Below are 12,636 nucleotides of genomic sequence, written 5' to 3' on the forward strand. Positions count from 1 at the left end.
CAGGAGATCATGGAATACTTCAAAAAGCACCCAGAGACAGGAGTGACGGACCCTGCACACGTTGCATTCGTCGGTGATAGACTGACTACCGACATGATGCTTGCAAATATGACAGGAGGGTGGGGGTTCTGGGTGAAAGACGGAGTAATACCTCTGGAAAAGAAGAGTATCGTGAGTCGCTGTCTGCCCCTCAACAGACGATAGATCGTCATAAGGCAACAACTGGCAACAGCTGACAACACTAGTTCTCGAAATTGGAACGACCTTTAGCTTCTTTCCTCTTTGCTAGAGGTATTTATGCTCCTGAACCCCGCAGCATCTTTGAGGAGTAGCTATGTCGGAAGGCGTCGAAGGGAAAAGTCAGAGTCAAACGGCTCGTCTGAACTTCTACGTTTACATTGAATCACAATGCGATCTACGCCATTGTCATTCATTCAGTACGGGCACCTGACCTTTGATAAGCATTCGCATTGCTTGAGCAGACAATGCAAACGGGACTGAATCACTCATCTATTGTCCTGAGAGTCTATAAAGCTGCGTTCGTGATCTTCATTCTTTACTCTTATCTTCTTTCCGCACAGCCATTCTATAAAGGCATCGTCGCTTGCCTATATACTTTGCCTCTCGTTCTTCGTTATTGTCACCTTTTTATATCCTTGTTTCTTCACTCTCCTCTCTTCTTTGGTCCACCCTAACATTGAACCTCAACCATGGGTGGAAAGACTTGGTCTGTAGACGAAGAACGAATGCTCTGGGAAGTCGTTGTTCCTCGCTCAGTAGCTGCTGCTAACCCAGCTGATCGACGCATGAGCTGGGAGCAATGCGCTCGATATATGAACGACAATGCTGGTGTCATCGCTCAACGTAACTATACTAAGAACATGTTATGTGAGTTACCCATGCGCTTCCAATACATTCTCAAGTCTCTGCTGACTCTGATAGACGAGCATCACTACCAGAACATTGTCAAGGGCGGTTCTTCTCCGAATGCTGGTCCATTTGTTGAACGGCACCTTCGCTTGATCGGTTAGTCTTGCAGGATCCCCCCCTCGGTTCCAAGGTCCTAACAGATAACAGAATGGTACAAGAACCATAGATCGCCTCCACCGGCTAGTCCCCCTCCAGTTTCGCGAGCCCCTCGAAACCCTGAGCTTACTGCGCTTTTGAGCCGGCAGTCGAAGCCCAAGAGACGACGGGCCAAGAATACAGCCAAGACTCGAGTCGTGGAGAATCGAAATGCACTGCCCACCATCAATGAGGATGGACCTGGACCTGGACCTGGGCCGAGTGGCTCAGGCACATCCAACGTCCCATATGCTCGTTCATTCGCCCCTTACGAAGGGACTCAGCAGCAGTTTTTAGAAGAAAACCAGTCGGTCCCCGTTGACCCAAGGGCGAAGTATGCGCTCGACTTTCGCCCGCTGCCTAGAACAGTGCGCGCTGCTCGACCAGGAGGCAACTTCTTGAGCCGGCCCATGGAGAAAGTGGAAGGTGGACTTTGGCGCCTCGTCCCTGAAACTCGAGAGAATGAGAACCCTGGAGATTCGATGTCCATGGTCCCCCGAAACAGCAATGTCCAGGCTCGACATTCCAGGGCGCAGGAGGAAAGCTCATGGACTCGGTCATATACTGTGGCCCCTCAGCAGGTCCCTCAGGGACCTCAGGGAGGTGGCCTACCTTCTATCCGTCAAGCATTTCCTTTCATCAACTTTAGGCAGCCTCTGAACTCAGCTCCTTTTCATGAGACATCACATCAAACTGGCAAGCGCGGCTACAGTGGTGGTCAGGACCAGAATCAGGCCCCTAAGCGACGAAGACTTCCTGATCACCCTGTCCCCCGTCAAAGCAATTCGCAGCAGCCGAACCAGAGAAAATAAATCATGGATGATCATGAATGACGGTTTGGCTCACAGTAAGGCAAGACGACGCAGACATTGGACGAGGACGAGTGAGAGATTGAGAGTGGGACGGAAAGTGTAGCTAAAGGGGACGCGTGAAGGGACTTTTCTTTTGAGCTTTGAAGATTTGTGGCTAGGAGGATGATTGCTGAGACGACTAGAGGAAATGTATTATTAGAGCGACAACTTGAAGGCAGCAGTTTGTTATGACAGCCTTGTTGATATTTGAAACAAACAACAGTTTTGAAATCCCTAGAATTCATTGTCCCATAAGCCAGTGACCCCAATCTCGTTTGATTCTTTGCTTGTTCTTCTACCTCTTCTAATAGTCTAACTACCTACCTAGCTTTTGAAACATTAAGCTGATTGTCTGCTCGGGCCCGCCGAAGTCGGCATGGTGGGGCCGGATCTCCGACAACGCCCCCCGAAAAGCGGTGGCCCTTGGCAGAAATAATCCTCCCGAAAGATTTCCCCAGAGAATCTCAAGTCCATCCGGCCATAGCTAAACCCGCCCTCCCACTTTAGCGACCCGTGTTCCTCTTCTCATCTCATCACAACCATGAACTTCCCGGGAATGACACCTACAGGCGGCGCCGCCGCACCGCCTGCGATCGGCGGACCTCAAGATCCCAACGTCAAAGCTGTACGTGGATGCGCAACTTACTCGGAATTTCGCGGGGCGCATAGCTGACTCCGAGAAATATAGGTTCAATCTGCGATGGAGTCTTGTTTTGGAAAGTCAGTCATGTCGGGAGTTATGGGATTCGGTATGGGTGGTTTATTTGGAATGTTCATGGCCTCTGTACGTTCTTTGGCGAACTTAGAGTCGTTATCCCAAGCTAATATCTCTGCTAGATGTCCTACGATACACCTTATCACACAGCCGCCCCCGGTAGCCCACAAAGTACAATCACATCGCTCCCTCTCAAGCAACAACTCAAGATCGGATTCAAGGATATGGGAACACGATCATGGTCCATGGCTAAGAACTTCGGAAAAGTTGGTGCTTTGTACTCTGGCGTAGAGTGCGGCATCGAGGGCCTGCGAGCAAAGAACGATCTTACCAACAGTGTCGCCGCCGGATGTTTGACGGGTGGCATTCTGGCCAAGAATGCTGGCCCTCAAGCTGCTGCAGGTGGCTGTCTGGCTTTCGCAGCATTCAGTGCGGCTATCGATGCATACATGCGATCACCACCCAAGGATGACTAAGTGCTAGCAGCTGATATAATCAAAATTGGGGTTCGAATGAGTGGGTTAAGAGATGTATAAATACGCTTGGCTTTTCTACAGACGTGGGAGTTACGGTAATCATATTTCTGGAGCATAGGGCGGCGTTGGGAGACGGACTCCTCTCTTTTGGAATGTTTGCCACTGTACGTACGAAGGTGGTATAAGGATAGATATGGAGATGACGATATGGCAATTGTATTAACAGGTATTTTAAGACCCAAGCTTCATAGAGGAGCTGCTCATGTAGAATCCACGAGTCTACACTGTAATCTTAGCAAAAGAATTTATGTCTGCAATGACTGCCTATCCCATAATTGCAACTTGAAGACCCCTTGTTCTTAACGCCGCGCTTTCAAAAGAGCAAATAGCACACGATCTGCTTTGGACAAACTCAGGCTTGACTTGCCTGGTATACTTGGAAAGTCCCAAACTCCCAATAAGCATTCTCAAATGCTTCAGGGTTGTTGGCGACGAGATCAGTGCATTTGCCCGAACCTGAAAATAGTCAGCATTATGTCCTTACAAGTGTATGAGCCAACTTACATCCAGAGTCGTCCCAAACGTGATAAACAAGGCTACCACACAGGTCTATATTGGCAATGATGCTCTGGTTCTTGAAATGCGTGCCAATGTCGCAATGCGTGTTGGGAAAGTCGGCGACAGCAGTACCCCAAGTGTCGGGTTTTGGGCTGTTTCCTTTGATATCTGACGGTATAGAGTCTCTACCGAACTGCCACATGCGGATGCCTTCATGCCGCCATTCAACCGCCATCACGCCTCCTCCATTCTTGTTGAAGACGGTGCCGTATCCCGAAGGCTTTGAAAGAACGCCACAGCCTGCATTATCGTCCTTTTCGTGGTTGCAGTTTTTCTGTAGTGTCTTGCCTGTTTCCTCGCGGCGTACGTCCATTGAGCAGTCGCCAGTAGTGTGCAAGGTCATTTGATTCCCGTCTTCAGCTTTGTTTGTCGACTCCATCACATCAATTTCTCCATGGTTTGGCCAGTTGTAACGGTCAGTAAGCCAAAGGGCCGGCCACGTGCCGCAGCCATAGGGAGTATGCTTGACATCGAAGATGAAGAGACCGTTCTCATATGTCTTTTTGGACTCGATTCGGACAGAAAAGCGACCCGTAGACGCATTAGGCTTGCTGCTGGGGCCTACAGAAGTGTCGACTCGGAGAACGGCAGTGCTGGGCGTAACATATGTGAGATTCTGGAGAGTATTAGGTGAATATGATCCAAAGCAGTAACTTGTGTTGTGGCCGGTAGGGGCTTCTTACAAGTGCTTTTGCTTGCGCTTCTGGAACGTAATGAACGAAGCCCTCAGCTGAAAAGAAGCGTTAGTATTAAAACCCTTGAAATCGAAAATAGTTCTTACTGGGGTCGTATCCTGTGAAATAGTTGAACTGGTCAAAGAAGGATTCACCTCCATCTGGGCGGTGGTTAGCGGGTCTTTGTATGTCCAAGTTGAGGATGACAGGCACTTACATGTATCTTTCAAGCTGTACGATAATGGTGTGTAGTCAGGATACATATTCTTTCTAGCTCTCTCCACAGCGACGGCGACAATTATTATCACTATAACAATGATGACTATGATAATAGCGGCCCAGATTCTCTTTCGCCAGTACCGAGGATTCCACCATGGCATTGATGAGCTCGCATGGCGGATTTCCTGGCCTTTGCGAGCCAGCATTACCTCATCGTAAATTGGAGGTATCTCTCCAGGTTTGGCGCCAGATGAATACATCGACATGTTGGTGTAGTTGAAAGTGGAAGAACTGGGGCGATGGCTGAGTGAAGAGTTGGAGTTGAAGTTGCCTGCAGCAAGTGATGAATGACAAGAGGAGAAGAAAAGCAAAGAGAAGGGAGTTGATGATAGATAGATAGAATGGAATGCAGTGCAGTGCAGAAGAGATGTGTGTTGATGGAGATGGGTTGTCTCAGCCTCGAGTGCACCCTCTCAGAAGCATATGAATCAAGTTTCCTTTTTTATTCACAGGAAGGAGGAAATGAGGAATGAATTTCTGTTGAAACATTTGAAGGAGCAAAGCAGCTCTCTTCCTTCCTTCAATACTGTGCAGCTGCAGATAGGTCTAGTAGTCGGGCGCACATCCAGGGCAGCCCGTGAGCGATTCACAGTCCCTTTCTATAAGACTTCCTCCCAAAGTTTATTGGGCATTTGACGTAGGTATCATGAGCAGCAAATCACTATAAAAAGGGTACTTGACGGCACTCGCGCCGCCGCCCATGGGGCATCCTCCACATGCCGTCTTTCCGATCTGCCTACTCCCTAGCGCGTGCATCCTTTTGGTGTGGGCTGAAGTTCGATGGCTGACGATGATATCCGCGTAGCCGTGCAGCCGTGTTAGCCACGAGAAATGGGAGGGTTCAGGGGTAAACACGAGAGACCACAAACAAAAAACCACTGATAAGTCAGAGTCTCAGCGCCGTTTCCGAAATTACTACAAAAATAGTTCGTGTTGATTGCATTATCTACCTGTCTCAAGGGATAGCTTGAACTCGGGAAATGGCTCCTAGGAGATAGCGAGACGCGTAATCTGCAGACCAATAACTGACAGAAGCGTGTAAACTCAACACTATCATGAATCGATGACCGGAAATACGGCCTGGCAACGCGTCATTTTACTGATCTCTTTATTTATAATCTCCACTGAAAAGAACGAGCTCGAATTATTTAAGTTCGAGAGCTCAGTGGACATTGTCTTATTTTGGTGCCGACGCTAACAGAAATTGAGGATAACTTACACAGGCATGAGACGTACGAGACATGCCGTGAAGCCGAGAGCCACTTACAACCTGTCCGAGGCCTGAGGGGATAGAAGATGATGTTGTCGCGTGCAAGGGACTCGGCTACCATTATAACATAACTCCCTAACCACTTACAGATAGTTCCTTTAGCTCCTATAAGAAGTATCAAGGGAGCGTTTGAAATGCTACCAAGTATCACGTCTCGCTCACTTATGGTCGATGTAATGTAACATGTGAAGATCTCTGATTCCAAATCCCACTCCGCCAGCAGATCCTCGACTCTAATGACGATAAATTTCGTACAAAAGACATCCAATGCCTTCCAGCATCCGTGGCTTAGACAGTCAATGTCTTGGAAATAGCCACAACAGCACAAAGCCATGCCCCAACATCAGTCGTCAACATCCTCAAATTGTTCACAGCCAACCATCTCTCCAGCATCCCAACATTGTCCGTCCCTTCAACAGCGCAGTTATCCTCCCACAGCGCCCTGAGCTTCCACGCTACAGCAGGCACATATGCAAGATGTCCCAGCGCCAGTGCAGCAGACCAGCCGTACCAGAATAGTGAGCCGCGAGACCGCAGCAAAGCGCGGTCAGACCAGATATTGACGATCGAAGTGCTGAATGTTAGGCCAATAAACGTGAGGACCGCCCACGGGCCTGAGCCGTAGAAATTCTTGATGTAGCCTGGAAGAATCTCATTGGCTTTCTTGCGCTCAATGGGAGACTTAGTAAAGAGGGTGAGGAAGAAACTTTGGTCACGGGCGAACCAGAGTGTGATGCTTGATGAGACGAGGGGAGCTGTTAAGAGGAGGACTCTGGGGTTGAAAAACGCTCCAGAAGCCATTTTGATGCAATTGAATTGATGAAAGGGTACAAGACTGAGATCAACTGAGCTGTGAGCCTTGATACTCCACGAGAGGGTTTTCCCCAACTTCAAGGTCGGTTTTATATAAATTAGTCTTGAGAGTAAAAGCCTCCGAAAAACATTGACTTTATGCGACCCTGGGATGTTAGTGTTGCTTCTCTGATCATGACGATCCTTCAAACCCTCCACAGGCGCTAGCTTTTTACAACGCCAAACCCTCCGACTCTGCAGAAAATGACAACCGAATAATTTCGAAAGATCAGCCTTGTCATACGATGTCGGAAAATTCTGGATTCACGTTTCCTGATTATTTTCTTGGGCCAAGGAATCATAAATTTCATCATTTTTTAGTAATCGTTGCTAATAAGGTATAGTCTACTGCCTATAATCTACTCGACTTCCAACCTGAGTGCATCATACTGAACATACACCGATGTTGGCAACACAGCGGACTCATAGTTGGTAGCATTATAAGGCAAGCTCAGGATGATCTCATTGTCACCCTTCTTCAGCAGCTTGGCATCGAACTCGAATTTGTGAGCGATATTGTAGCAGCTCACTGAGGAGCGAACAGCACAGGAGCTGCTGTGGTCGTAACTTAAAAAGGGTCAGTATAGCTCATCTTTGAGAGATCCGGGTTCGACTTACGGAATGACCCAAGGCTCGAGATCTTTGCCGTTTATATTCACGGTATACTTTAGGTTGGAGTGAGGCTCAGAAGCATTGTAGATATCCGTGTTTCCAGCAGCAGTCTTGGCACCCGCAAGTTGAACGGTAAAAGTTGCATGCTTCTTGTGCTTGACCTGCGACTCCTTCAGATCGAAGGCAATCGTCCAGTTGTTGACATTGCCGTCGCCAACGTACTGCTCTGGACGTACGGAGTTGCCTTTTCCTCCAAAAACACTCCAGTGGACGTAGTTGAGATCCTTGCCGACATCGCTCTCACCAACCTTGAAGTTGACACCCTCAGGGAAGTCCTTGATAAAGTCCCAGTTGGCCCAGTAGATACGGTATTGTTCCGGCTGCAGCGGCTTGGATGTATCGGGCTCGAAACCATGGCGGTATTCACCAGAGGTCTTGTCAGGAGTACCAATTCGCCAGAGTTCCTTGCCTGCGGACTCTTCCCTCCAGCGGACATTCTTCTTCTCTGTCTTGCCAGCCTTGATCTTGACCTTATCCTGGGTGTATTGTCCAAAGATGTTATCGGCATAGACGGTGAGACGATATGTTCCAGACTTGACTCGAGGAATAGTTGCACGACCGCTCTCATCAAGATTAGCCCAGTACTGGTAAGCCTTTGTGTCGAAGACATTGTCTTGGAAGTCCACGCCGCTCTGTGCGAGAACAGCAATGGCATTCTTAGCCCCCTTGGGAAGATCGACCTTGACCTCGAAGGACCCTCGTGATTTCGTTGGTACGTAGTTAGGAACGTGCTTCGCAATTGAATCGTAGAAATCGGCATTCCACTCAGGGTCGGCGTATTGAGCTGCATCGGCCTGGGCTTTCAAGATGTCGGTCTCTCCAGGGAAGCGGTTGAAGTGGAAGTATTGCTAAGAGAAGTTAGAGAATTGATATGCTAACTGCTTCGGATAGACTTACAGGTCCGAATGTCCGGTCAAATCCGTTGGTAATATTGGGCTGAACAGGTTAGTTCTAGTCTTGTTAGAGAAGTAAGTGGACTGACCGTTTGATCTCCATGATGATTAGAGCTAATATAGTTGTAAAGAATACCATCAACAACCAAATCTGAATGTAAGGGGCCACCAAAGTAAGTGTCTTTGGTGTTCATAACAAGCCAAGCACCATATGCATCTCCATCTTCGGTCTTGGAACCATCAGCGAACCTTTTGCCTGTCAGTTAAATATCCCACAATACCGAGACGCATAATACTCACAATCCATAAGCATCAACATCACGCCAGCTGTCTTGGAACGTATACTTGGTGAAGTAGTCCGCTTCCTGCTTGACATAGGGATCATTAGGTGTGTTTCCTAGATACCATGTAGCATCTTGCACCACAACCTGCTTCTCCTTTGCTTCCTTGCCTGGGAGAGGCGCATATTGCTTCGTGTTGGTCAGGAGATGAGTCCACATGTCGTTGTTCGGTCGGAAGAGGGTTCGAAGCTCCTGAAGGTTGCGAAGGAAGGGCTGCTCCTCGTTATGATACGCGACTCGGCTGAAGGTATGGAGGCCAGTTTCTCCATCTCTCAAGAACCAGTATTGCTCCAGAACCTGACCTGTCTCGGTGTACGTGTCGGACATGACGATGCCGCCATAGTCCTTGCCCTTGCCATCTTTACCCTTAAAGAGTTTGTACTTGGGGGCCACAGAACCCGGCGTCCAGAATCCCTTAGGCGTGCAGTAACAATCAAGGTAAGGTCCAATGCCTGTAGATCCAGATGGGTTACCGAGAAGGTTCGTTCCGTCAAGAGTGAGCTTTACAATGGCGCCGCCCTTCTTTTGAACAGCCGCATATAGTCGGTCGTTTGAAATCACCAACTGTGTATCGGTCTCGGTCGCATTGAGAGCTGCCGCTACCAATTGAGGTGCCTGGAGCAGCGAAACGAGAAAAGCTGCCGAAAGCTTGCGGAACTTCATAGTCAAGACTGCAATGGGTGTAAGTGGCAGAAGCTATCGACCAACAACTCCAGGGCGATCAATGCGACCTCAGCTCTCTTTATAACTACAGAAATCACCCTTGAACCCACAAACAACCCCCAACAACCTTGTGGGGGATGAAGCTTTCATGAGAAGGTGAAGGGTAGCTTGGTCATGTATTTCCCCATGGGGACGTTGTCGATCACATCTTTTCAGGCTAAGACCGAACTTTGGCAAATTGTTCGGGAGAAATAAAAACCCCTTGCTCTCGGGTTTCGGGTCAACGATCAGCGAATATCAGGGGAAAGCTAGCTTCACGCAGGCAAATGACCTTGTAAACCTGGTCAACACCATGGCGATTCTCCAAAGGTTGACAGTTCGTGACGTTTACCCCGCAAATCAGCCCGAATTGGTCACATTTCCGAAATGCGGAGGGAGATGAGATCCCGGTGATTCCACGTATTGGAGCTGGGGCCTCCCCCAACGATGGTCTTAGCATTGGACGGTTGGCATCATGAGGCAGTTGAATAAGATTAATTCGCCAAGCACTGAGGGCTGTGCTCTGGTAGTGTCTTGGTATTGTAAATATGCCTCTCGTAATCCAAAAACTGCTCATTGACGGCTCACTGAGTCTAACTGTATAACCACTAACTCTGCACAATTTCGCTGTTTAATCCTCGTCGTCGTCAGGTTCGACTCTTGGTCGTTTGGATTGTCTGTTGTCTTCATCCTGCAAGCCAAAACCTCGCTTAGATGATGAATTCTGGTCCACCTCAGATAGAAACTTGTCAACGTTGAAAGGATCTCCAGCATCCTTCTCGAACTGAACTGGTCCTTCTCGTGCCTGTGTTGAGCTTGTTAGCAAAGTTTTAGATGGCGCTATGTAAAAATGGAAACTGACCTCGGCGTCTGCGGCACCTTTGAAAGTCCCCTTACCAAGGGCTTCACCAAAACGACTGCTCTTCTGGATCTTGGCCATTTCCCGGTCACCGGCCTCGCCATCGTCGTCGTCATCCACATTCGCTCGTGGCCGGTAAATACTGTTGATGGCGTCCTGGGCAGCGAAGAGAGGCTTGTCGTAAGGGTTATCCTCGTTAATACCACTATCGAATCCGCTTGTTTGGTTGAAAAGTCTCGAGTCATACATCGTCTCCTTTGATTGTGTGGGTTTGGCCAGGCCTAGAGCAATCTTCTCAGATATATCTCTTCCTTGTTCACGCGCCATAACTTGAGCTCGGCGTTCAGCACCCATGCGGTTTTGTCGTAGCTTTCGCTCTTCTTCCCTCTGTTTCTCTTGTCGCGCTTTAACACGCTCTCTGACTTCTTCATCTTCACTGTCAGAGCGATCTGACTCGGAGTAACTGTAGCTTCGCGATCGTGACCTCGAGTCCCTCGAGTCCCCAGAGTCACGAGAATCTCGACGCCCACGACCAGCAGCAGCCCGGTCTGCTCGAGCCTTTTGGGCTAATTCTCGAAGGGTATCCTCTTTTTGTAATTTTTCCTTCTCCGCCAGGCGCTGTTGCATCATGGCACGTTTCTGAACCTCATCACGAGCATGACGCTCGGCCATCTTTAAACCTTCGGCAAATCGGGCATGCCCGTCGCTAATGGCTATATCCTGTAAGCCTCGTCCATCAGCAGCCAGACGTTTATCCAATGGTACTGTGAATCCCTTGGGGTTCTTCCAGTTCGAAATTGGGGGAGGAATCCTCCACATTTCTTGGTCTTCAGCGGTGAGCTTCCGTGGTGGTGAGTGCATAACTGGTGGCGGCGGCGAAGGTGGTCCTCGAGGAATCTTCTTATGCTTGAACTTGGGTGGTTCCATGGGATCTCTTTGGCGCTCGACAATTTTCATGATGCGGTCCTGCTTCTTGGAGTTGTCGCCCATCTGGTTTGCCGGTGTATATCGGACAAATGTAGCATCTTTTCGTTGCCCAATATTAACATTTTTCGGTTTCTGAGCTGCGACCGCTCCCGAGACCAATGCAGCTAATGCGTTCTTCGTCCTCTCTGTTGTTGCCTCCACAGACTCCTTATCGGGTCGCGAAAGATCGATCTCGCCCGCGTCGGCGCGTTGTCGAAGAGGGATCAATTCCTTGAACGAAGTGTGAACGATACGATTTTCGCTGTGTCCTTGTCGCGCGATGGCGTCGTATTTGACCTTGCCTTCGGAATCAACCTGAATAGCCAACGCGTTGCTAGAATTTCCTCCTTTCTTTCCCATCTCTAACGGATACTGAGCGATCGGAATTTCGGGGAAAGCACCTCCATCGCCAAAGTCCTCCTGCGATCGAGGGCGCCATCCTGAGCGCTGGCCGTATGCTGGAGGACCAGATCGCTTGAGGACCAGCTGGGTTTCGTCAAGTTGTCCGGGACCAACAATTCGCACACCGCGTTGTTGAGCTCGTACCGGGGGTTCTTCATCTTCGCCTGTGTATTTTGGCTTGGGCAGCGCAGCCTGAAGCGACCCGGCGATTGATGCCATTTTGTGTTTGTGGGAATGAAGTTGTTTGGATCATTCGTCAGTCGCGAGGCTTCAAGGTTTAGAATTTCAAGAGGCGACGGCTCTTAAAAAGGTTTAGCGCATAGAGTAGCTTGGTGCCACACCAAGATTCGCTGGTGCATCAACCAACCTTGAAAAGCAATGTTCAAATTCGATAGAAGATTGACAATAGGAAAAATTACTAAACTTTTAGAGATTACGAAGCGTATAACTCATACTCCAGCTGCCCAGGGGTAATGCACCTGCAGGCGGTGTTTATACTGCTTGGTCAAGGCGCCTTTTCTGATGTTAACTTTTGGAAGTTGGCCTCCGCTACAATACGGAGTAGGGGCCTCACTGTTCAAGCCTTTGTTTGGAAGTTAAGAGCTTGACGGCCGCGTACAAGACTGACAGCAAGGTTTTTTCCTTTCTTTTTAAATGAAAAAATAAATAGATTAAAATAAAAAACTCGCACTCGAAGACTGAACCGAGTCTCTTCGACTGAAGTTGGGGCAAGCTCGCAGTAGAGTAACGTAATTGGCCGTTGAAGCTTTGCAATCAGGCAGCTCCTGGAACCACGTGAAAGACCTCATCTGCCTGTGCAGTTCAAGCGTTCGGGTAGGATCTGAACTTTGATTTACATATACAACGCTAACTTGGCCCATTCTATGTTTAATCACATATTTCTTAATCTTTACTATGCAAGTCTAAGAAATATAGATATCTCCTTGCTATTTATGGTAGGAATGGCTGAGGCCACCGAAAATTCAGGGGGTTCCTACTGT

At 48.8% G+C, this 12,636-nt stretch overlaps 6 protein-coding genes across 6 annotated transcripts; 2 read left to right on the forward strand and 4 right to left on the reverse strand.

Annotated features, from left to right (window-relative positions):
* Positions 1 to 710: 710 nt before the first annotated feature.
* On the forward strand, positions 711 to 1,877 carry FTJAE_9014 (uncharacterized protein; the record flags this gene model as incomplete). Its single annotated transcript, XM_037355892.1, has 3 exons — positions 711 to 888; positions 943 to 1,026; positions 1,078 to 1,877. 3 exons carry the CDS (start codon positions 711 to 713, stop codon positions 1,875 to 1,877), a joined length of 1,062 nt encoding a protein of 353 aa, XP_037203899.1.
* Positions 1,878 to 2,457: 580 nt separating this feature from the next.
* Positions 2,458 to 3,107, forward strand: FTJAE_9015 (import inner membrane translocase subunit TIM22; the record flags this gene model as incomplete). The annotated part of the gene is made up of 3 exons (XM_037355893.1): positions 2,458 to 2,541; positions 2,605 to 2,700; positions 2,754 to 3,107. 3 exons carry the CDS (start codon positions 2,458 to 2,460, stop codon positions 3,105 to 3,107), a joined length of 534 nt encoding a protein of 177 aa, XP_037203900.1.
* Positions 3,108 to 3,519: 412 nt separating this feature from the next.
* FTJAE_9016 (endo-1 3(4)-beta-glucanase) lies at positions 3,520 to 4,884 on the reverse strand (the record flags this gene model as incomplete). The annotated part of the gene is made up of 5 exons (XM_037355894.1): positions 3,520 to 3,623; positions 3,672 to 4,341; positions 4,409 to 4,455; positions 4,507 to 4,560; positions 4,617 to 4,884. The coding sequence occupies 5 exons, from the start codon at positions 4,882 to 4,884 to the stop codon at positions 3,520 to 3,522; spliced, it is 1,143 nt and encodes a 380-aa protein (XP_037203901.1).
* Positions 4,885 to 6,236: 1,352 nt separating this feature from the next.
* FTJAE_9017 (uncharacterized protein) lies at positions 6,237 to 6,749 on the reverse strand (the record flags this gene model as incomplete). The annotated part of the gene is made up of 1 exon (XM_037355895.1): positions 6,237 to 6,749. One exon carries the CDS (start codon positions 6,747 to 6,749, stop codon positions 6,237 to 6,239), a length of 513 nt encoding a protein of 170 aa, XP_037203902.1.
* Positions 6,750 to 7,159: 410 nt separating this feature from the next.
* On the reverse strand, positions 7,160 to 9,369 carry FTJAE_9018 (rhamnogalacturonate lyase precursor; the record flags this gene model as incomplete). Its single annotated transcript, XM_037355896.1, has 5 exons — positions 7,160 to 7,367; positions 7,419 to 8,320; positions 8,370 to 8,408; positions 8,455 to 8,614; positions 8,666 to 9,369. 5 exons carry the CDS (start codon positions 9,367 to 9,369, stop codon positions 7,160 to 7,162), a joined length of 2,013 nt encoding a protein of 670 aa, XP_037203903.1.
* A 670-nt stretch (positions 9,370 to 10,039) lies between these two features.
* FTJAE_9019 (uncharacterized protein) lies at positions 10,040 to 11,854 on the reverse strand (the record flags this gene model as incomplete). Its single annotated transcript, XM_037355897.1, has 1 exon — positions 10,040 to 11,854. One exon carries the CDS (start codon positions 11,852 to 11,854, stop codon positions 10,040 to 10,042), a length of 1,815 nt encoding a protein of 604 aa, XP_037203904.1.
* Positions 11,855 to 12,636: the final 782 nt, after the last annotated feature.

Source organism: Fusarium tjaetaba (genome assembly GCF_013396195.1).
Source record: "Fusarium tjaetaba strain NRRL 66243 chromosome Unknown NRRL66243_c0000200, whole genome shotgun sequence".
NCBI classification, from domain to species: Eukaryota; Fungi; Ascomycota; class Sordariomycetes; order Hypocreales; family Nectriaceae; genus Fusarium; species Fusarium tjaetaba.